Raw genomic sequence first — 22276 nt, forward strand, 5'->3', positions numbered from 1 at the left:
CGTTTCATTCGGCCTATATAACTTATATATAGGGCCTAAACTACCAGTAAGACTTTAGTTTTCTGATGAAGTTTCTTGGATAAGAAGCGAAACGTCCGACACCTTCAAAGAAGGACCGATGACGAGTGAAGAAACCTTTTCATCGATGGACCACTCCTGTACGACTGAGAGCTTACACAGACGAACACTAACTAAGGTTTTTTTTTTTTAATTTCTACTTTGCTGTGTGTGTAAATCACATTTCATATCACCTAAAAATAGACACACGCATAAAAGTTCCACCTTAAAACTTGCTACGCCCCCCCCCCCCCCCCTTCTCTCCTACCCCTTACACACATACACACGCACGCACACGCACACACCCTCCCTCGAGTATGTTGTGACTTTTTTTCGTGTTCGTGTGCTTGTGGCGTATTGATATTTAAGAAGAGGGGAAATGAAAAAGAGCCATCTTCCGGGTTGCCGTTTGCTCCTTCCGACCCGAGTTTTCGCCTTTGGAAGGACTGACAACTCAACTTCCAAAGTCAAAGTCCCCCGTTGACGATCGGTAAGTTACTTTTTACTTCTTCGGAGTAAAAAATACTCTCACTTTGTCATTCTCTCGCTCTAAGCTCGCCATTTCGTTCCATTGTTTTCTATTTTGTTATTGTATTTACCACAGACAAGCTTCGAGTGATTAGCAACAACATTAAACGCCGAATGTAACTTGGTCTCGTACTTTATTATATATATATTTTTGCAGCTCGGTTAATACAAATGTGTACACATAATAATAATACATATCATTTCTAAGCAGCTTTCAAAACTCTCAAGGTCACTTTACAGTCACAGGATAAAGTTTTTCTGTGGGTGAGCAGTGGCAGCCACATTCACTAGTGTTCACTCAACCCGTAAGCAACTCAAATAGATAGAAAGTTAGATAGCTAATACATTGCCAGCTAGATAGCCAGCTAGATAGCTAATAGATAGCCAGATAGCTACCTAACTAAATAGCTAACTAACAAGATAAATAAAAAGCAAGATGGCAACTTTGTGATTTTCATGTTGCAGTAGATGAGCTGAGAGTCAGTTCAGCAGTTATTCATTTTTTTTAATAAACTGTGGGTGAACAGCGGCAGCCACATGCGCCAGCGTTCACTCAACTCAGAAGTAACTCAAATAGATAGAAAGCTAGCAAGCTTATAGATAGACCAGTGAGCTGGGTAGCCGTATAACTAATAGATAGCCAGCTAGATAGCTAACGAGCCAGCCAGATAGCTAATAGATAGCAGGTAGGTAGCTAGCTAGACAACCAGCCGGGTGGTAGTAGTAGTAATAATAATAATAATAATAATAATAATAATCCATTTCATTTATAAGCGCCTGTCAAAACTCTCAAGGTCACTTTACAGTCACAGGATAAAGTTTTTCTGTGGGTGAGCAGTGGCAGCCACATTCACTAGTGTTCACTCAACCCGTAAGCAACTCAAATAGATAGAAAGTTAGATAGCTAGCTAGATAGCTAATACATTGCCAGCTAGATAGCTAATAGATAGCCAGATAGCTAACTAACAAGATAAATAAAAAGCAAGATGGCAACTTTGTGATTTTCATGTTGCAGTAGATGAGCTGAGAGTCAGTTCGGCAGTTATTCATTTTTTTAATAAACTGTGGGTGAACAGCGGCAGCCACATGCGCCAGCGTTCACTCAACTCAGAAGTAACTCAAATAGATAGAAAGCTAGCAAGCTTATAGATAGACCAGTGAGCTGGGTAGCCGTATAACTAATAGATAGCCAGCTAGATAGCTAACGAGCCAGCCAGATAGCTAATAGATAGCAGGTAGGTAGCTAGCTAGACAACCAGCCGGGTGGTAGTAGTAGTAATAATAATAATAATGTACATTTCATTTATAAGCACCTTTCAAAACTCTCAAGGTCACTTTACAGTCACCCCTCCCTTATCACCGTCTGCGTAACAGTGAGTCATGACGTCGGAAGAGGGGAAAGGTTCCTGCGTCGCGGTGGAGATCGGCGAGGCCTACCGGAACCCCACGGAAGTCACCATGAGTCAAATCGTGCTGCCCTGTCACTCCAATCACTGCGGCGAGCTGAGTGCCGGACAACTCCTCAAATGGATGGACTCCACGGCTTGCCTATCAGGTAGGCAAATTGCAATTCAACTTAGCGCCACACTGATAATGATTTTTTTTAAAGCCGATTTTAGTTGTTGGCAAAATTAACTCATTCACTGCCAGACATGTGCGAAAATGTGTCCAATTCCTAAGCTATATGGGTCTGGAGTTATCTGAGCTTGAAATGGGGGTGGCTGTACAAAATACAAGACAACAACAACAATGAGCCTCTTTTATTCGATATCTAATAGCTAGCTAGTTTTCTATCTATTTGAGTCACTTCCAGGTTGAGTGAACGCTGGCATGTGTGGCTGCTGCTGCTCACCCACAGGAACTAGCTAGCTAGCTATCTAATAACTAACTAGCTGGCTATCTATTAGCTATATGGCTAGCTAGCTAATTGGGTCAGGAAAAATATTGGCTATCTAGATAGCTATCGGCTATTAGCTATCTATAAGCTAGCTAGCTTGGTTTCTATCTATTTGAGTGACGTCCGGGTTGAGTGAACGCTGGCGTGTGTGGCCGCCGCTGTTCACCTACAGAAAAAGTGATCCTGTGACTATAAAGTGACCTTGAGAGTTTTGATAGGCGCTTCGAAATGAAATGGATTATTATTACTAGCTAGCTATCTATTAGCTATCTATCTGGCTATCTATTAGCTATCTATCTGGCTATCTATTAGCTATATGGCTAGATAGCTATCCAATTGGGTCAGGAAACATATTGGCTATCTAGATAGCTATCGGCTATTAGCTATCTATAAGCTAGCTAACTAGGTTTCAATCTATTTGAGTTACTTCCAGGTTGAGTAAACGCTGGCGTGTGTGGCTGCCGCTGCTCACCTATAGAAAAAGTTATCCTGTGAGCGTAAAGTGACCTTGAGAGTTCCGAAAGGCGCTTAGAATTCAAATAGATTATTATGGATTATGAATTGACTTCTATATGCGCGGACATGGGCAAAAGATAATTTTTGCACATGGTCTGGCAGTGAATGAGTTAACCATTGACAGAACATTTAATTTGAATGACACTACTCTCTGTGAAATATGAGTTCACCAACAGTGAGAAAAATCAGAAAAAATCATTGATTTATGACAGATGCATAATTTGCATTACGTCTGGGGCTTGCTTTTTAATAATAATAATAATAATAATAATACATTTCATTTCTATTTTTGACTTATTCGAACCTAAAGCGATTTCTCTTCGCAGCTGAAAGACACGCAGGCTGCTCTTGCGTCACCGCCTCTGTCGACGACATCCATTTTGAACACACTATCGGGTAAGAACCCAACCTCCAGCGACACCAGTCACTCCCAAACCACACCCGACTGCGACTCATTGGCCCACCGTGGGGAAATAATTCCATTTTCACTGTAAGGAGGAAAACAATTCTTGGAATGGAACAAACACAGGTGGGGGGGGGTCATTTTGTAGTGGTACACAGATGACTTTGATACAGTTGTCACATGCTCTAAAACAGGGGTGTCAAAGTCATTTTTTTGCCGCGAGCCACATTGTAGTTATGGTTTCCTCTCGAGGGCTGTTATGAATTTGGGGAACCCATTAGAATGTTTAAATCCCTTCAAATATTACATATAGAGCACACAGCAAATTAATGAATAACTCGTTTTCAAATCCGAAGTCAAGAATGACTTTTATTGTGGTTGACATCCAAAAAATATGAAATTTTGGCTCGGATTTTAGCAATCATCATAGAATTTAACAAGTTTGATTTGCTTTCGCGGGCCGAAAAAAAATCATATGGCGGGCCGGATTTGGCCCGCGGGCCTTGACTTTGACACCTGTGCTCTAAAAGATAAGATTAGCAGGTCTCTTCTATCATGATGGTAGGTATTATCACTGCTCCGTAATGATGGAACGCTCATATGTGTATATTTGCAGGGTGGGAAATGTAGTCACCATCATCGCCAAAGTCAACAGAGCCTTTACATCCAGTATGGAGGTTGGTGGTAGTGATTGAATTTAGAATTGAAAATTTAAAGGACGACCGACACCGATTTTTTTTTTATTTCCTAACTGACATCAGAAAAACGTTTTATAGCATCTAAAATACCCAAAACACGCAGGCTGATTTTTTTTTTTTTTAGTCAAATGCAAAACACCAATAAAAATTGCTTAAAGTGTCCCAAAACTACATCAAAATGACCCCGGAAATGGCGAGTTACAGAAGGTCCCGCCCCCTTGTTTGTGACGTCACGCCAGGACGTCTTGCCTTGCTTGAGAATTAAAACAATGGCTTCAGATTCGGAGAAGATGCTCTCTTGTTACTCATCCAGTTATGAATATGATTCAAATAGTTCTGAAGAGGAAAGCATAAATGTTTGCAATCGATTAAAGAAGTCCTTCCGTATCCATTCGAGCCGTCAGGACTCCAATGTAGTGTCCCAGAAAATGCACAAGATGGCAAGTTGGAAATGGGCTGATTTGTCTGCTGGGAATTTGTGTCAACTAGTATCAAATAGTAGTCTTGGTGCAACACACAACGATTCACCATCGCGTTATTTATGTAGTTTTCCTTCTAATTTCGCCATCAACACGGATCAACATGATGTTTTCAGACCAAACAAAGTACTCAAAATGCATTGTGTGTCGCTTTCTCGGTCAGGGGCGTTCCTTCAGTGACGTAACGTGAGGACTCGTCACCAACTCAAAAACAAGACTTCCTAAATATTCAGCGCGAGTCTTAAAACGTAAAATATATCAATATGCGGTGGAATCTTTGTAAAATCCGCTCAGTAGAAGTCATTTGAAGTAATCTTACAAATTATGGACGCAACTTGTCCGGAGGCGTCAGTTGTCCTTTAACTCATCACTTTAAATTAGTCATGTATTTGTTGTTTACATTTTAGGTGGGCATCATGGTGACATGCGAGGACCTCTACACTGACACTCATTGGAGGGTTTGTCAAGCCTTTGCGACTTTTGTAGCCAGGAGAACGGAAACTGGCAAGGTATTTAACCAGATGGCGCGTTTAACTCATTCACAGGCCAGATGATGTCCAAAAATTGCGCCCACTCCAGTGCCAGGGTTTTTGTCATTTTCACTCAAATTCCAATACCCATAGAATATTGAGTTTTTGACTATATAAAGATTCAATGCAGCGTAAGAAACCATAGATTATGTCCTTTAATCAGAAAGAGTTAATTCCCTAAGTTATATGAATCTGGTGTTATATGAGCTTGAAATGGGGGCAGCTGTACAAAGTACAATACAATACATATTAGTTTATATAGCGCTTTAACAACAGCTCCAGCTGTAAAAAAAAAAAAAAGCGCTAACATGGAGAAATGGTAAATGCTGCCTCTTCGTGGTCGGGGAAAAATATTGCCAGAGGTCTGACCAGCGCTTTATCGGAACCCAAGCATGAAAAAAAAAAAAAACACACAAAACCAGAACAAATTAGGGTATGGCGCTCCACGTCACACTTTTGAATAATTATATGAACTTGAAATGGGGGCAGCTGTACAAAAGGCAAATGCTGCCCCCTCGTGGGAGGGGAAAACGTTGCCAGAGGTCTGACCATCTGTTTATCAGCACCCAAGCATGAAAAAAAAACCCCAAAGGAAGAGGATCTGAGGGAACGAGAGGGAATAGAAATTTGAAGAAGGTCAGATAGGCATGTGGGGCAAGGTTATGGATAGCTTTAAATGTATAAAGAAGAATTTTTAAGTTGATTCTATATTTGACTGGGAGCCAGTGGAGCTCTTGGAGGACGGTAGTGATGTGGTGATGATTTATGAATGTAATTTATGAATGTAATTAATGCATGTTTTTGGAGGTACACTGAGACCTCAACTTACGAACTTAATTGGTTCCCAGACAGAGTGTGTAAGGCGAAAAGTGTGTATCTCCAAAAAAAATTCCCATAGGAACCCATTAAAATGGGAATAATCCGTTCCCGGGTTTCCATAAAATATACTTTTCAACTAAATACGCCTTAAAACTACACACGACATACCTTATTCTATGTATAATAAATGTGCTATTGTATTGTAATGAAAGCAATACACTGAATTGTATCATAAAGTCACTTTACATTTGTGATGGTCATTGATGGCTTGATGGAATGGCGTTGGAGGTCGAAGGTAAAAGGGAATTGCTGTTTGGAAAGAGAGGCGCATTACACGAGGACTGTAATTAAAGAAATAAACTGTGCTGTAAAATAAAGTTTTATTTACGTTTTTGATGGTCGTTGATGGCTTCTGGAAGGAGAGTCACCTTCCATAAGGACTGTTGGTAACGTAACCTCTGGTGCTGTTCGGTCGTGTCCTTCCGCCGAAGATCACTCCGCCAGCCGTGGTGGGTGTGTATTATGAAAATAGTGCTTATTATAAGGTTTAATGTTCATAAATTTGACGTTTGTAAGATGAAAAGTTTGTAAGTTAAGGTGTTTGTAAGTTGAGGTCTCACTGTATACCTCCTGGTAACCCTAGTTCTGTTCACGTGTTGCTTTCCAGGTACAACTGAAGCAGATGATCCCTCAAACGCAAATGGAGCAGATGGAGTATAGCCTGGCGGCAGAAAGGAGGCGAATGAGGCTCATCCATGCCGAAATTATCACCGACCTGCTGAGCAGCAGTACGGCGCAGCTAGGTAATGCCGACACCCTCCCGATTTGGTTGTATACTCAACATACAATAGCTATAAAAGTTTTTCTCCCCCTCGTTCTTATCGCAGGAGAGTGCCGCGAGTACCAGGACGCCGTGCCAGCTGAGCGCACACGAGTGGAGAGTGTGGAGCTGGTGCTTCCGCCCCATGCTAACCATCAAGTTAGCACTTTTGGGGGCCAGATCATGGCTTGGATGGAGAATGTCGCCACCATTTCGGCAAGGTATCACTTCATTTCAGTGACTGCATTTAAAATAAATATATATATACAGTAAAGTCTCGTTATATCGATATCGGATATATCGATAGTCCCGGTTATACCGATACTATTTCTATGCACGCACTGAGAAAATTACATGCAAACAGGGTCGGATATATCGATAGTCCCGGTTATATCGATATTTTTTCGGACTCCCTTGAATATCGATATAACGAGACTTTACTGTATATATATATATATACAGTGAGACCTCAACTTACGAACTTAATTGGTTCCCAGACAGAGTGTCTAAGGCCAAAAGTGTGTATCTCAAAAAAAAATCCCATAGGAAACCATTAAAATGGGAATAATCAGTTCCCGGGTTTCCATAAAATATACTTTTCAACTAAATAAGCCTAAAAAACTACACACAACATACCTTATTCTATGTATAATAAATGCGCTATTGTATTGTAGTGAAAGAAATACACTGCATTGTATCATAAAGTCACTTTATTTACATTTGTGATGGTCATTGATGGCTTGATGGAATGGCGTTGGAGGTCGAAGGTCAAAGGGAATTGCCGTTTGGAAAGAGAGGCGCATTACATGAGGACTGTAATTAAAGAAATAAGCTGTGCTGTAAAATAAAGTTTTATTTACCTTTTTGATGGTCGTTGATGGCTTATGGAAGGACAGTCACCTTCCATAAGGACTGTTGGAAACTTAACCTCTGGTGCTGTTCGGTCGTGTGCTTCCGCCGAAGATCACTCCGCCAGCCGTGGTGGGTGTGTATTATGAAAATAGTGCTTATTATAAGGTTTAATTTTCAGAAATTTGACATTTGTAAGATGAAAAGTTTGTAAGATAAGGTGTTAGTAAGTTGAGGTCTCACTGTATAACAAGATATATGGTATCTCTCCTTGTCAATCACAGTCGCTTATGCAATGCCCATCCCACCTTGAGGAGCATCGACATGTTTCATTTTCGCGGACCGTCGCACATCGGTGACCGACTGGTATTGAAGTCCATCGTGAACAATGCCTTCAAGCACAGGTCAGTTCTGTATTCCCACAATATGACAGACATCACAATAAAAAAATGGCGGCATTTCATTGAGAAAACAGTGAAAATGGTTTTGAAATTGATGAGTTTTCTTCTATTACAAAAAAGCCAATGAGCATATTAACATTTTATTTTGGGTTAATCAGGTGTACTTTAAAAGTTGACATACAGATTTGAATAGAAATGGAAAATGTTCAAAACAGCCATTTTGCTGAATAAAAGAGGGTGTCCACACTTTTGCAACCACAGTGTTTCCATTATTTTTACTCCCGCTCTTGAAACGTATCATCTCCACTTTTTTTACAGCATGGAGGTGGGTGTGTGTGCCGAGGCCTATCAGGGTGGAGAGCCCCAGCGTCATATAAATAGCGCCTTTATGACCTTTGAGGTTCTGGATGCTAATCGGAAACCGCGCACGTTGCCCCGGATAAGACCTGAGCCCGTGGTGAGTTGCCGATGTTGGCTTGCCATCTTCTAAAAAATTCTTAAAATCGCCACAATATGACACCAGTTAAAAACTCAGAGGTCAATTGACAACCTTTCACTTTTGATGGTGACACAATAATTGTTTCACAGGATGGAAAACGGCGTTATCAAGAAGCCATTGCCAGGAAGAAGATCCGCCTCGATAGGTGAGTGGAAACGCTCAATAGTTGTCTCCAGGTCGAGAATGCTTTCACAAAAATAAGGTTGGTTTTGGAGGTGAGAGAGTATTGAGAGTGAGAGAGATAGTGAGAGAGTTAGTAAGTGACAGAGAGAGTTAGTAAGAGACAGGGAGAGAGAGAGTGTGTGAGAGAGTTAGTGAGAGAGAGTGAGCGAGTAGGAGAGAGAGTGCGTGAGAGAAAGTGTGTGAGAGAATGCGAGACAGTGAGAGAGATGTGAGAGAGTGAGTGGGAGAGAGTGAATGAGAGAGCTTTCTCTCTCTTTCTGTGTGTGAGAAAGTTAGTGAGAGACAGTGAATGAGAGAGAAAGTGTTAGTGAGACAGAATTAGAGAGTGAGTGGGAGACAGTGAGAGAGACAGAATGTGAGAGACTGAGCGAGAGTGAGATGTGAGCGAGTACGTGGGAGAGAGAGTGAATGAGAGAGAAAGTGTGTGAGAAAGTTAGTGAGTGAATGGGAGAGCGTGTGAGAGAGAAAGTGTTAGTGAGAGAGAGAATTAGAGAGAGTGAGTGGGAGAGAGTGAGAGAAAATGAGAGAGAGAATGTGAGAGTGAGAGAGAGTAGGAGAGCAAGTGAGAGAGAAAGTGTTAGTGAGAGAGAGAATAAGAAAGTGAGAGAATGCAAGAGTGAGTAAGAGAGAGAGAGATGTGGGAGAGAGTAAGTGCGGGTTGTTTGTGGCGCCCGATTGATGGGATATTTTAACCTTGCAGTCTACACTCTGCCTTTGAACTACCAAAGTTGAAACTCACACTGACGTCTGCCTGATCTTTAATGTTTAATCCACCTCCCCTCACTGCTGCGTTCTTGACCAATCACGTGGCTTTAACCGAAGACTGGGGGCGGGGAATAGAGGACAAAAACAGTCGGCTGCCATTTTGTTGTGAGAACGGGCTCATTCGTGAATGACACATCACTCATTGAGGCAGCTCTGTGTGTATCCCGAAAAAAAGTTTGTATGCCGAGGTAAAATTTTCATAAATGTAACGTTCGTAACCGGAAAAGTTCATAAGCCAAGGGGTTCGTAAACTGTATTTGTTGTCTTTTACTTTCCGTCACTTCCAGTCAATGCTCGGTTGTCTCTGCAGGAAATACATCATCTCCCGCAAGCAAAATGAAGTTCCCCTCTCTGTACCTTGGGATCCAAGTAACCAGGTATGACTCATTCAAAAGACGTAGCTTGTTCTTTTTTTTGTTTTTGCGATTTGAACATTTTTTTTTCTTTTTGTACATATTGATCGAAAATAAACAGAATAGAAGTTATCATATTTAAACGTTTTGTGCTTAGAAGGCCCACAATGGAAAGCACAGAAAATCTTGGGTCAACCATCATCATTTGCTAGCTATTTGCTATCTATTAGCTATCTGGGTAGCTAGCTAGTTATCTATTCACTATCTAGCTGGCTAGCTATTGAGCTGGCTGGCTATCTAGCTGGTTGGCTATCTAGCTAGCTATCTGTTGGCTATTGATTGGCTAGCTCGCTAGCTTTCTATCTATTTGAATTACTTCCGGGTTGAGTGAACGCCGGCGCGCGTGGCTGCTGCTGCTCACCCACAGAAAATCCTATCCTGTGACTGTAAAGTGACCTTGAAAGTTTTGAAAGGCGCTTATAAATGAAATGTATTATTATTATTATTATTATTCAAATTAAGAAGACTGTTTCACTAATGTATGACTTAAATTTGCATATACTCTCAATAAATAGCTTAGCAGAGGGCTGCAGAAGTTGGGTGTCGGTAATGAATGACTGCGTCCCCTGCCAGCAGTAAAAGACAATCTTCCTGTGTTCGACCCGTCGTTCACAATATCCGAGCGAACATCTCTGACACGTATCTTGCAAACTTGTCCTTGAAAATAACAATTTTGTTTTATTGCCTCCTTTGCTTGACCAGATGTACTTGAGCTACAATAACGTCTCCGCTTTGAAACTGATGGACACCATAAACAATTGGGTGTTGACTTCGGAAAAAAATAAAGTGAGTATGACTGCTGATTTTTGATATACAGTGATACCTTGGCTTACGAACTTAATTGGTTCCCAGACACAGTGTGTAAGGCGAAAAGTGTGTATCGCAAAAATTAATTTCCCACAGAAAACCATTACAATGACAATAATCCGTTCTCAGGTCCCCATAAAACATAATTTTCTACTTTCTATTTTTCTAAGCCTTAAAACTAAACGAAATATACCTTATTTTATGTCTAATAAATGTGCTATGGTTTTATAATTAAAGATAATTAAACTGTACTGTGTAATAAAGTCGTTTTATTTAACTTTGTGATGGTCGTTGATGACTTGATGGAATGGAGTGGCCGGTTTCATCGGCATTAAACATTTGATGAGGAACGTAGACTTCTTCTTTCAACGTCTTGAGGAATGATCCCTTCAAATGTCCAGATGGGTTGTGCGGGTTATTTATGGAGCCTGATTGATGGGATATTTTAACCTTGCAGTCTACACTCTGCTTTTGAACTCTCAAAGTTGAAACGAGTCCACATTTCACTGTTTTCTATCCATTTTATCACTCTCTACTCTCTCTCTGTCGTCTTCCTGTCTCTTTAATGTTTAACCCCCACCCCCTCACTGCTGCGTTCTTGACCAATCACATGGCTTTAACAGAAGACTGGGGGCGGGAAATAGAGGACAAAAACAGTCATCTGCCATTTTCTTGTAAGAAGAATGGGCTCGTTCGCGAATGACACATCAGTCATTGTGGCGCTCCGTGTCTATCCCAAAAAATAGTTTGTATGCCAAGGTAACATTTTCATAAATTTAACGTTGGTAAACCGTAAAGTTTGTAAACGAAGGGGTTCGTAAACCGAGGTATCACTGTATATTTTTGAAGTTGTTATATGGATTTCGATTAGTGAAAGTAACCACGATATATCCAAATCCATTTTGGAGGTCAGTCTGTACACATTAGAGGAGAACCAGACGCTGTGCTTCAAAGTGGAAATGAACGTGAGCGTCTCAGCCGAGCAAACGTTCCACCTCCTCTCCGACCTCCAGAGGAGAAAAGAATGGGACCGCCATTACCAGTCAGTCGATTACTTCTTCTTCCCAAATATCCAAATCCATCTCACGTATTTACTTCCCGTCGTTTGGTATCAAAAACATCCGCATCGCGATTTCCTCTCGTGTTAGGGCGTGCGAGGCGATCATGAAAGCGGACGACGAGGACACCATTTATCGCGTGAAGACGCCTTCCATCCAAAAAGGGGGCAAAGGTCAGGACTTTATCTTGCTGGCATCTTGTCGGAAACCATGTGATGTCAGGTATGTGGGGACTGACACGGATCATGTCATAAAAATTGGGCGTAGTTGAACTACTGGAACGCTCCTTGTGGCTAAGGCGTGTACAACAAAAGGAGCGGCACAATATCATTTTCTGCATTGCATTTTCTGTGGAGCTCTATCTCTTGTTTCTATTTATAACTGTATTTTATTTTTTATTGTACAGTAAAGTCTCGTTATATCGATATTCAAGGGAGTCCGAAAAAATATCGATATAACCGGGACTATCGATATATCCGATATCGATATAACGAGACTTTACTGTATTTTATTTCTTATTGTATCTATGCTTGTCGGTGACTGCAATGTGTCCTTGAGAGCTTTGAAAGGCGCGTGAAATAAAATGTATTATTACAGTAAAGTCTCGTTATATCGATGTCGGTTATATCGATAGTACTGCTTATTACGATACTATTTCTATGAACGCAGGATCGGGTATATCGATAGTCCGGTTATATCGATATTTTTTCCGACTCCCGAGAATATCGATATAATGAGACTTTACTGTATTATAATATCAATGGGCATTAGAACATGACTCGTGCACAAAATATTTTTTTTTTTATTCTATTTTAAATACATTTTAAATATTTCGAGTATTATAGTTATATAGTTATAATAATAATAATACATTTAATTTATAAATGCCTTTCAAAACTCTCAAGGTCACTTTGCAGTCACAGGATAAGTTTTTCTGTGGGTGAGCCGCGGTAGCCACACGCGCCAGCATTCACTCAACCCGGAAGTAACTCAAATAGATAGAAGGCTAGCTAGCTAATATATAGGTAACTAGGCCTTCACTCAACCCGGAAGTAACTCAGTTAGAAAGCTAGCTAGCTAATAGACAGCTAATAGATAGCTAAGTAAATCGTATAGAAAGATAGCTAGCTAATAGATAGCTAACAGATAGCTAGATAGGCCTTCACTCAACCCGGAAGTAACTCAGATAAAAAGCTAGCTAGCTAATAGACAGCTAATAGATAGCGAAGTAAATCGTATAGAAAGATAGCTAGCTAATAGATAGCTAACAGATAGCAAGATAGGCCTCCTTCACTCTACTACTACTACTAATACTACTACCACGACGACTACTACTACTACTGATAATAATAATGATAATACATTTCATTTAAAATAGTTATTAAGGCGGTTTGATTAATGCAGACATAGCACGACTGAAGGCCTAGCTGTAAAATGCATCGCTCCCCACTGATATATGTATTTTTCCTATACAATGAAATATGAATGTGGAATCTCGGGAGTCTGATTAATATGCAAATGCTTGATACATTATTTTTCTTTTTCAATGCAAAAGTTTCCACACCCCTGACCTAAAGAACGGCTTTGCTTTGCTTTGCTTTGCTGTTTTGTGGTTTGTTAGGGACCCTTATCTGATCGCCCTGCGCTCTGTCACGTTGCCCACTCACCCTCCGACTGTGGAATACAACAGGGGAGAAGTTCTCTGCGCCGGTTTCACAATCTTGGAGGAGTCCAACGCTGTCACCAAGGTTTTACATTCGCCGACATTTTGCTCACCCGTATATCTGTATGGTTTATATCATTTTATATATTACAGTAAAGTCTCGTTATATCGATCAGGCATCAGGACTTGGGAAAGGGGGAGGGAGCAGACGCGATTATAATTTTAATAATTATTATACTAACTACAATAAACATAATTATAATTATTATTATTTTATAATCATAATAAAATGTGACATTTTTATTTTTCTTATGTAATGTTTTTATTATTTATATTTTGTATTTTTATTTTAATATACAGTAAAGCCTCGTTATATCGATATCGGATATATCGATAGTCCCGGTTATATCGATACTATTTCTATGCACGCACGGAGAAAATTACATGCAAACAGGGTCGGATATATCGATAGTCCCGGTTATATCGATATTTTTTCGGACTCCTTTGAATATCGATATAACGAGACTTTATTGTATTATAAAATTGTAGATTATATTAATACTACATAATTACATAAAAAATAGATTATTTTCAGAAAAAATAACATTTTTTTCCAAACATTCTATTTTCCAAAACGTTAGATACATATCCCCCCCCCCTAAATATACAAATATGTTTCCCCCCAAAATATATTCATTTAATACAGTAAAGTCTCGTTATATCGATATTCTCGGGAGTCGGAAAAAATATCGATATAACCGGACTATCGATACATCCGATCTTGCGGCATGTAAATTGCGTGCATAGAAATAGTATCGTAATAAGCAGTACTATCGATATAACGAGACTTTACTGTATATTCATATTAAAAATATATATCTAAATATAAAATAAATAAAATGTATCTAAATAATAAATAATAATAATAATAATAATACATTTCATTTATAAGCGCCTTTCAAACTCTCAAGGTCACTTTACAGTCACAGGAGAAGTTTTTCTGTAGGTGCGCAGCGGCAGCCACACGCGCCAGCGTTCACTCAACCTAGAAGTAACTGAAATAGATCGAAAGCTAGCTAGCCAATATATAGCTGGTAGCTAGCTAGATAGCTATGTGTGTGTGTGTGTATATGTATATATGTATATATGTATATATGTATGTGTTTATGTATATATGTATATGTGCATGTGTATATATATATATATATATATATGTGTGTGTGTGTGTGTGTGTGTGTGTGTGTGTGTGTGTGTGTGTGTGTGTGTGTGTGTGTGTGTGTGTGTGTGTGTGTGTGTGTATATATATATACTTATTTCTTTATTTCATGTATTTACTATTTATTTATTTATTTACTTATTACTTATTTACTTTTTTATTTACTTTTGTATTTACTTTCAGGTCACCTACTACAATCAGGCCACACCAGGAGTTCTCCCCTACATCTCGACAGACATTGTTGGACTCTCCTCCTCTTTTTCCAGCGCTTTTTCCGCCTGTAGTGACTTCCTCGAGGCCAATAAGGACAACACGGCCGCTTCAGCTCCACAGACCCAAATTGTAACAAATGTGCCTCCTTTGCCAAAGGAACTGTAGTATTCTGTCTTTTATATTCATATTGTTATTTTGTGATATGTGCCTGTTTTTTTTTTTTTTTTTAGTGTTTCCCTCTCGATGTGTTGCAGGCATTTGTCGTAAAGGGGCAAGGAAATGCGACAAGTGGGTCGTCAAACCTGGTACTTGTTTCAAGGGCATAGGATCTAACGTTATTATGCAAAATTGCACCAGGATGTTAAGCCTCTTAAAGGACAACCGACGTCTCTGGACAAGTTGTGTCCATAATTTGTAAATTGGCTTCAAATGACTTCTACTGAGCGTATTTTAATAAGATTCCACCGCATAGAGCTATATTTTACGTTTTAAGACTCGGGCTGAATATTCAGGAAGTCTTGTTTTTGAGTATGTGACAAGTCCGTACGTGACGTCACTAAAGGAACGCCCCTGACCGAAAAAAAGACACACTGTAGCAGTCCTTCCTTCATGTCAATGTATTTTGCTGTGCTTGTTTGGTCTGAAAACGTCATGTTGCACCAAAAAGAGCCAGAAGAGAGCGACCAAGCTCCATGTCAGGAATTTATCAGCATGTGGAAACGGAGGTGGCCACATGAGGTCGCCATTTTGTGCCTCTTTTTGGGTGAAAAATTTCCCCCCAATGTTGCCTCAAAATGGCACGAAATAAATTCTTTAGTCGATTGCAAACATGTATGCTTTCCTCTTCAGAACTATTTGAATCATATTCATAACTGGATGTGTAACAAGAAAGCATATTCTCCGAATCTGAGGCCATTGTTTGGATTCTCCAGCAATGCAAGACATCTTGGAGTGACGTCACGAACTGGGGCGGGACTTTCTGAAAATGCCCAATTCGCAGCTCAATTTTTTTTGCAGATTTTGGACACTTTAAGTCGTTTTTATTGGTGTTTTGCATTTGAATAAAAATATCGTACTGCGTGTTTTGGGGATTTTAGATGCTATAAAACGGTTTTCTGATGTCAGTTAAAAAAACAAAAAAGTGACGTCGGTTGTCCTTTAAAGGTTTCATCACAACCGAGTGGCAGTCAGGAAAATTGAAATTGTGCAATAATTACTCATCCAATAGATGATATTTTTGTATTAATTTTTTGGGGACAATATATATAATTACTAATTGTGCTTGTAATATGCACACGTGTTTATTTTGAGCATGATTAGCTCTCCTGAGATGCTGTGTTGCTACGGCTGCAACAATAAACAGTCGACGAGCTGGATTGTTGTCACGTTCAAGCAACATCCCTTTAACGTTTTACCATTTTACGAGTCTTTGCAATCTGAAACAGCGCCGAAGCACAAAAAGGCTCTTCGGGAAATGAATTTGCCCTTGTCGCTTTTGTTGGGGTGCCTGGTCTGGTGGCACTGAATGCGGTCCGGGCTCCCTGTGTGCTATTTTGGGTGCCTTTGACCGGCATCCTGCACCTGTCTGTCTGTCGCAGCTGGCGTAGCCACTTCACATCACGGTAAATATTTTTGTTATTATCATGTGGCTTGAAAGTGTCCAAGAGAGTTTTAAAAGGCGGTTATAAATGTCAATTATTATTATTGTTATTTATTACTTTTTTTTTTAATTACAGTATGTAGCGGTACCTTGACTTAAATCGTTTTGCACTTTAATTTGAAAGGGAACTAAATGCAAAAGAGTTGTGAGTGTTTATGTGCACTCGTGAGTCTAAACTAGGCAGATTATGGTTTGGTCAACACGGTTGGCTGTACTTATTTTCTATTAGTAATTCTTATTTCTTATTCATGTATCATTATTATTATTATTATTATTATTATTATTATTATTATGAAAAAAGCTTTTTTTTTCAATATTCACAACACTTCCGTGTTGTCTACGTAACACGTTTTCGTCGTGTTCGTCAAAATGCCACTAAGATTAATAATATTAAAAAAATATGTACATTACAAGGTTCTTCTTGCCATGGTGAAATCGTGTCCCTTGAAGTAAAATTTATTGCTTAATATTTTGAAATTGTTTATTATCAAACGTTCGTAATATGTTTTTACATTTGCATTAGAGAAGTTCGCGGCATAGTCCTGTCACGTGACGGGAAACCCGGAAGTTAAGCGGCAAATGGTGGACAACCTGAAGTTTACGCTTAATGTTGTCATATTGAACGCATAATAATGGACATGGGAACGAACGACGTCAAACAAGACTACGCCCTAAAGTTGAAAACGGCAACTACTGAAAAACTGAGAAAATTCAACGATTTGCGAGGTAAATTTCCCCACGAGCCTCCCTAGCATATTTGTAAAGTGTATTTTACATGAATCGACGCCAAACTGTTCATCGTGGACCATGTTCGTATGTCGAATTAGCAACAACGGGTTGGTGATATGTCAATCATATTGTGCCTCCTTAAGGTCGAGAGGTTGCATGTGGCGAATTTTGGGATACGGTGGTCGTGACTGCGGCGGATGAGAATCAGAAAGATGCCTATGAGCTTCAGATTAAATTAAAAGTGGACCGGAAAGAACTCCCTCTTGGAATTCCATATATGGTCTTCTCGGATCCACCCGGATGTAAAATAGGTGAGTGTCCTCCATTGATGTTTGTGTTTAATATGCATGCCGGTCTTTAAAGGACAACCGAGACCATTTTTTTTTTTTTTCTAACTGACATCAGAAAAAACGTTTTATAGCATCTAAACACGCAGGATGATATTTTTAGTCAAATGCAAAACACAAATAAAAATGACTTAAAGGGTCCCTAAACTGCCACAAAATGAGCTCGCAACTGGGCAGATTCAGAAAGTCCCGCCCACTTATTTGTGGCGTCACCATTGGGCACACACTGCCTTGCTCCAGAATCAAAACAATGGCTTCAGAGAGTTCAGATTCTGAGAAGATGCTTTCTTGTTACTCATCCAGTTATGAATATGATTCAAATAGTTCTGAAGAGCAAAGCATAAATGTTTGCAATCGATTAAAGAAGTCTTTCCATATTAATTCGAGCCATTCGGACTCCAATGTAGCGCCCAGAGAATGCTCAAGATGGCGCACAAGCTCTGTTAGAAATGGGCTGATTTGTCTGCTGGGAGTTAGTGTCAACTAGTATGAAATAGTAGTCTTGGTGCAACACACAACGATTCACCATCGCGTTATTTATGTGTTTTCCTTCTAATTTTGCGTTAGGAATCATCACCAACTCGAAAACAAGACATCCTGAATATTCAGCACGATTCTTAAAACGTAATATATAGCTATATGCGGTGGAATCTTTGTAAAATACGCCCGGTAGAAGTCATTTGAAGTGATTTTATAAATTACGGACGTAACTTGTCCGGAGGTGTCGGTTGTCCTTTAAGTGAACATTAGATTGTTTTGATCTATATACTGAATAAACTAAAATGGACAATGCGTGTGTACTTTAGGCAACGGCGGCTCCACTCTTCACGCTCTCCAGCGCCTTAGTGAAATCCATGGCAAGACTCTTTCGCGGATGAGAGTGATCCTGATCCATGCAGGTTGGGGAAAATCCAGTTGTGGGGGTCATGTGGGCCTTCTCTACGGTCTTAAAAAGCTCCATATAGACGTCATATGCTGCCAAAACGCCTCAAAATGACACGGAAGGACTTCTTTAATCGATTGCAAACATTTATGCTTTCCTCTTCAGAACTATTTGAATCATATTCATAACTGGATGAGTAACAAGAAAGTATCTTCTCCCAATCTGAAGCCATTGTTTTGATTCTGGAGCAAGGCAAGATGTCCTGGCGTGATGTCACAAACAAGGGGGCGGGACCTTCTGAAACTGGGCATCTCCGAGGTCATTTTGAAGTCGTTTTGGTATACTTTAAGTCATTTTTATTGGTGTTTTGCATTTGACTAAAAATATCATCCTGCGTGTTTTGGGTATTTTAGATGCTATAAAACGTTTTTCTGATGTCAGTTAGGAAACAAAAAAATGGTGTCGGTTGTCCTTCAAATGTTCACTTAGGTGGTTGGAGTCAGCGCCTCCCCAGCGCCAGCGCCCTGGGGAAGATCTTCACCGCCATGCCGCTGGGCGAGCCCCTCTACCAGATGCTGGAGCTCAAACTGGCCACGTATGTGGATTTCCCCCGTCACATGAAACCCGGCGTTCTGGTAACCTGCGCCGACGACATCGAGCTCTACAGCGGGCGTGAAAGCGTCGCGTTCGACAAACCGGGTTTTACGGCTTTAGCTCACCCTTCTCCGCTTTCCATCGGTACCACCCACGGCGTGTTTGTTTTAAAACCGCGTGAGGATTCCGAATGGTCTGAAATGGAAACTGGTACTTGCTTGCGTTTCCTTCACAAACCCAGCGTTGATACCATGCGACAAACGGGCGCCATTTGTCAAAAGACCAGCGATTGTTTCCCCGTTTCCGATGCCGAGTTCGTCTACACGGACAGTATGTACTACGTGGACTTTGCTACGTCGCAGCGTCTCCTGGATATACTCAAGGAAGTCGGACCGTTGGAGTGCGAGATTGACGCGTACGGCGATTTCCTTCAGGCGTTAGGTCCTCAAGCGTCCGTGGAATATACCCGCAACACGGCCAACGTCGCCAAAGAGAAAGACGGCCTGGTGGAAATCCGCCAGAAAATTTTCCAGCTCCTTCGCGGGACGCCGCTTAACGTGATCCTATTGAATAACTCCAAATTTTACCACATCGGGACCTTGACGGAATACCTTTACCATCTGACCCAGGATGATGGTCTGAAGAACCAACTGGGTCTTCGTTCTTCTGCGTTCAGTGTGCCCTTAGCAAAGCCCGATGCGGCGTTTTGCGTCATGCACAGCGTCCTAAGTTCGAATTGCTTTGTGGCGTCCGGGTCGGTGGTGGAGTATTCCAGACTGGGAGAATCCGCGTCCGTCGGTCGGGATTCGGTGGTGAGCAACTGCCTGGTCAGTCCCGGTGCCTCTGTGCCGGATGGGGTCTTTATACACTCGCTATGCGTGACCAATCAGGATCGAATTGGGTTTGTAACCGTGGCCTTCGGAATTAACGACGACTTAAAAAGTTGCGCGACAGCGTCCGCCTCGATGGAGACGTTGACTTTTTTCGGCGTGACGCTTGAAACCTGCGCATCCCTCTGGGGACTGGACGCCAATGACTTCCGCTTCTCCGGCGATGCGCCCGGTTTTAGTTTATGGAACGCTTGTTTGTTTCCCGTTTGCGAGGACCCAGAACGCTCGTTCTCGGCGTCGCTAGATATGTTGCGAGCGATCCTGGACGGACGCGCCTTCGTTTTACCCAATGACGTCAAACGAATATCCATCGATGAAGCTCTGCGATGGAAAAATCTGCGGGGGATGTTGGACTTCCGGAAGGGACTCTATGATGACATCACACGGAGATCAGGAAGTGGTTCACAGTTCCTTTGTAGACATCAAAATGTATCTGCTTCGGAGTTGGAGGTGAAGTGGACTTTGGGCAAGAGGGAAAACTGTTAACATCTTTCATCAACTAGAGCGCTTTGAGCAATGGCGGGCCGTGCATGGCCTTCAGTAGTACTATGTCTGAATCAATCAGCTGGGAATGTGGTGTGATATTACTACACACCCACTAGAGGGTGCCATTGGGCAGGAAATAACTTGTGACTTGAAGAAACGTAAAGGACAACCGACGTCTCCGGACAAGTTGTGTCCATAATTTTTTTAAATGTCTTCAAATGACTTCTACTGAACGTATTTTAATAAGATTCCACCGCATATAGCTATATTTTACGTTTTAAGACTCGCGCTGATTATTCAGGAAGTCTTGTTTTTGAGTTGGTGACAAGTCCGTACGTGACGTCACTAAAGGAACGCCCTCTGACTGAAAAAAAGACACGTTGTAGCAGTCCTTCCATCACGTCAATGTATTTTGCTGTATTCTTTGGTCTGAAAACCTTGTGTTGCACCCAAAAGCCACCAGAAGAGGGCATCTAAGCTCCATATAAGGAATTTATCAGCCTGTGGAAACAGAGGTGGCCACAGGAGGTCGCCATTTTGCGCCTCTTTTCTGGTGATCGTTTCTCCCCAATGTTGCCTCAAAATGGCATGGAATAAATCCTTTAATCGATTGCAAACATGTATGCTTTCCTCTTCAGAACTATTTGAATCATATTCATAACTGGAGGTGTAACAAGAAAGCATCTTCTCCGAATCTGAAGCCATTGTTTTGATTCTCAAGCAATGCAAGACGTCTTGGCGTGACGTCACAAACTGGGGGCGGGACTTTCTGAAAATGCCCAATCAGCAGCTCAATTTTTTGCAGATTTTGGACAGTTTAAGTCATTTTTATTGGTGTTTTGCATTTGAATAAAAATATCATACTGCGTGTTTTGGGTATTTTAGATGCTATAAAACGTTTTTCTGATGTCAGTTAAGAAACAAAAAAGTGACGTCGGTTGTCATTTAAGAAATACTGTCATTAAACTGTTGGATTTTTTTTTTTTTACTATGAACGTGTGGATTCATGATAACCTCATAAAATGATTTGCTATTTTTGCTAACTTCGGAATTGTCTTTCTTTATGATCATCTATTCTTCAAAAGTCAGTTTTGAAAATGACTTGAACGGTATATCTGCTCCCAAATCCATTCTCCTTCTTCAACCATTGTGGGTTGACAAAACCACGATTAAATAAACAACAATATATGTACTTGCTTATGCAGCTTGCTACAGATACAGTGTGCTATCTCTAGCCAGTATGCGCTTATCTATAGTTGAACTAAATCGCCATAGCTATATAGCTATCTAGCTCATTGGCTGGCTATTAGCTATCTAGCTCATTGACTGGCTATCTATTAGCTATATCGATATCTAGCTGGTTAGCTGACTATCTATTGGCGATATAGCTATTTAGCTGGTTGGCTGGCTATCTATTAGCTATATAGATATCTAGCTAGTTAGCTGGCTATCTATTGGCGATATAGCTGGCTGGCTAGTTGGCTGGCTATCTATTAGCGATATAGCTTTCTGGCCAGTTAGCTGACTATTAGCTATGTAGCTATCTAGCTAGTAAACTGACTATTAGCCATATAGCTATCGAGCTAATTAGATGGCTACAAAATTATGTTTTATGAATGACTCTGTGTCATTGTGTTGTCATATTACAGTAAAGTCTCGTTATATCGATATCGGATATATTGATAGTCCCGGTTATATCGATACTATTTCTATGCACGCACGGAGAAAATTACATGCAAACAGGGTCGGATATATCGATAGTCCCGGTTATATCGATATTTTTTCGGACTCCTTTGAATATCGATATAACGAGATTTTACTGTATTTATTATTATTATTTTTTTTAATTACTTTATGTTACTTCCGGGTTGAG

General features: G+C 40.6%; 2 protein-coding genes across 9 annotated transcripts in view; both read left to right on the forward strand.

Moving 5' to 3' along the window:
* The first annotated feature begins 363 nt into the window (after window positions 1–363).
* Window positions 364–16188, forward strand: acot11b (acyl-CoA thioesterase 11b). Of its 5 annotated transcripts, none has more exons than XM_089000749.1 (17): window positions 364–547; window positions 1960–2140; window positions 3325–3394; window positions 4018–4078; window positions 4986–5087; window positions 6595–6730; window positions 6815–6968; window positions 7881–8000; window positions 8316–8454; window positions 8586–8641; window positions 9755–9821; window positions 10560–10643; window positions 11578–11706; window positions 11813–11895; window positions 13344–13470; window positions 14785–14943; window positions 15069–16188. In XM_089000749.1, the coding sequence occupies exons 2-17, from the start codon at window positions 1966–1968 to the stop codon at window positions 15138–15140; spliced, it is 1734 nt and encodes a 577-aa protein (XP_088856875.1). In that variant the 5' UTR covers window positions 364–547; window positions 1960–1965; the 3' UTR covers window positions 15141–16188. The 5 variants fall into 5 exon arrangements, with proteins under 5 accessions (XP_088856875.1, XP_088856872.1, XP_088856873.1 ...); XM_089000746.1 differs by having other exon boundaries at window positions 366–547; window positions 11570–11706; window positions 11813–11944; XM_089000747.1 differs by having other exon boundaries at window positions 366–547; window positions 11573–11706; window positions 11813–11944.
* A 155-nt stretch (window positions 16189–16343) lies between these two features.
* tnni3k (TNNI3 interacting kinase) overlaps window positions 16344–22276 on the forward strand; it is a 28988-nt gene continuing 23055 nt past the window's right edge. For 2 of the 4 annotated variants that reach the window (XM_089000741.1, XM_089000742.1), the window contains exons 1-3: window positions 17470–17514; window positions 18357–18449; window positions 18923–19028. In XM_089000741.1, coding sequence (XP_088856867.1) covers window positions 18444–18449; window positions 18923–19028 — 112 coding nt within the window. In that variant the 5' untranslated portion in view covers window positions 17470–17514; window positions 18357–18443. Of the gene's footprint in view, window positions 16437–16997; window positions 17201–17346; window positions 17515–18356; window positions 18450–18922; window positions 19029–22276 lie in introns of those variants that run through there. The other 2 variants (XM_089000745.1, XM_089000744.1) reach the window with 2 other exon arrangements.

The sequence above is a fragment of the Hippocampus bargibanti genome, linkage group LG07 (assembly GCF_051943395.1).
Source record: "Hippocampus bargibanti isolate YZ-2025 linkage group LG07, ASM5194339v1, whole genome shotgun sequence".
In the NCBI taxonomy this organism is placed as follows: domain Eukaryota; kingdom Metazoa; phylum Chordata; class Actinopteri; order Syngnathiformes; family Syngnathidae; genus Hippocampus; species Hippocampus bargibanti.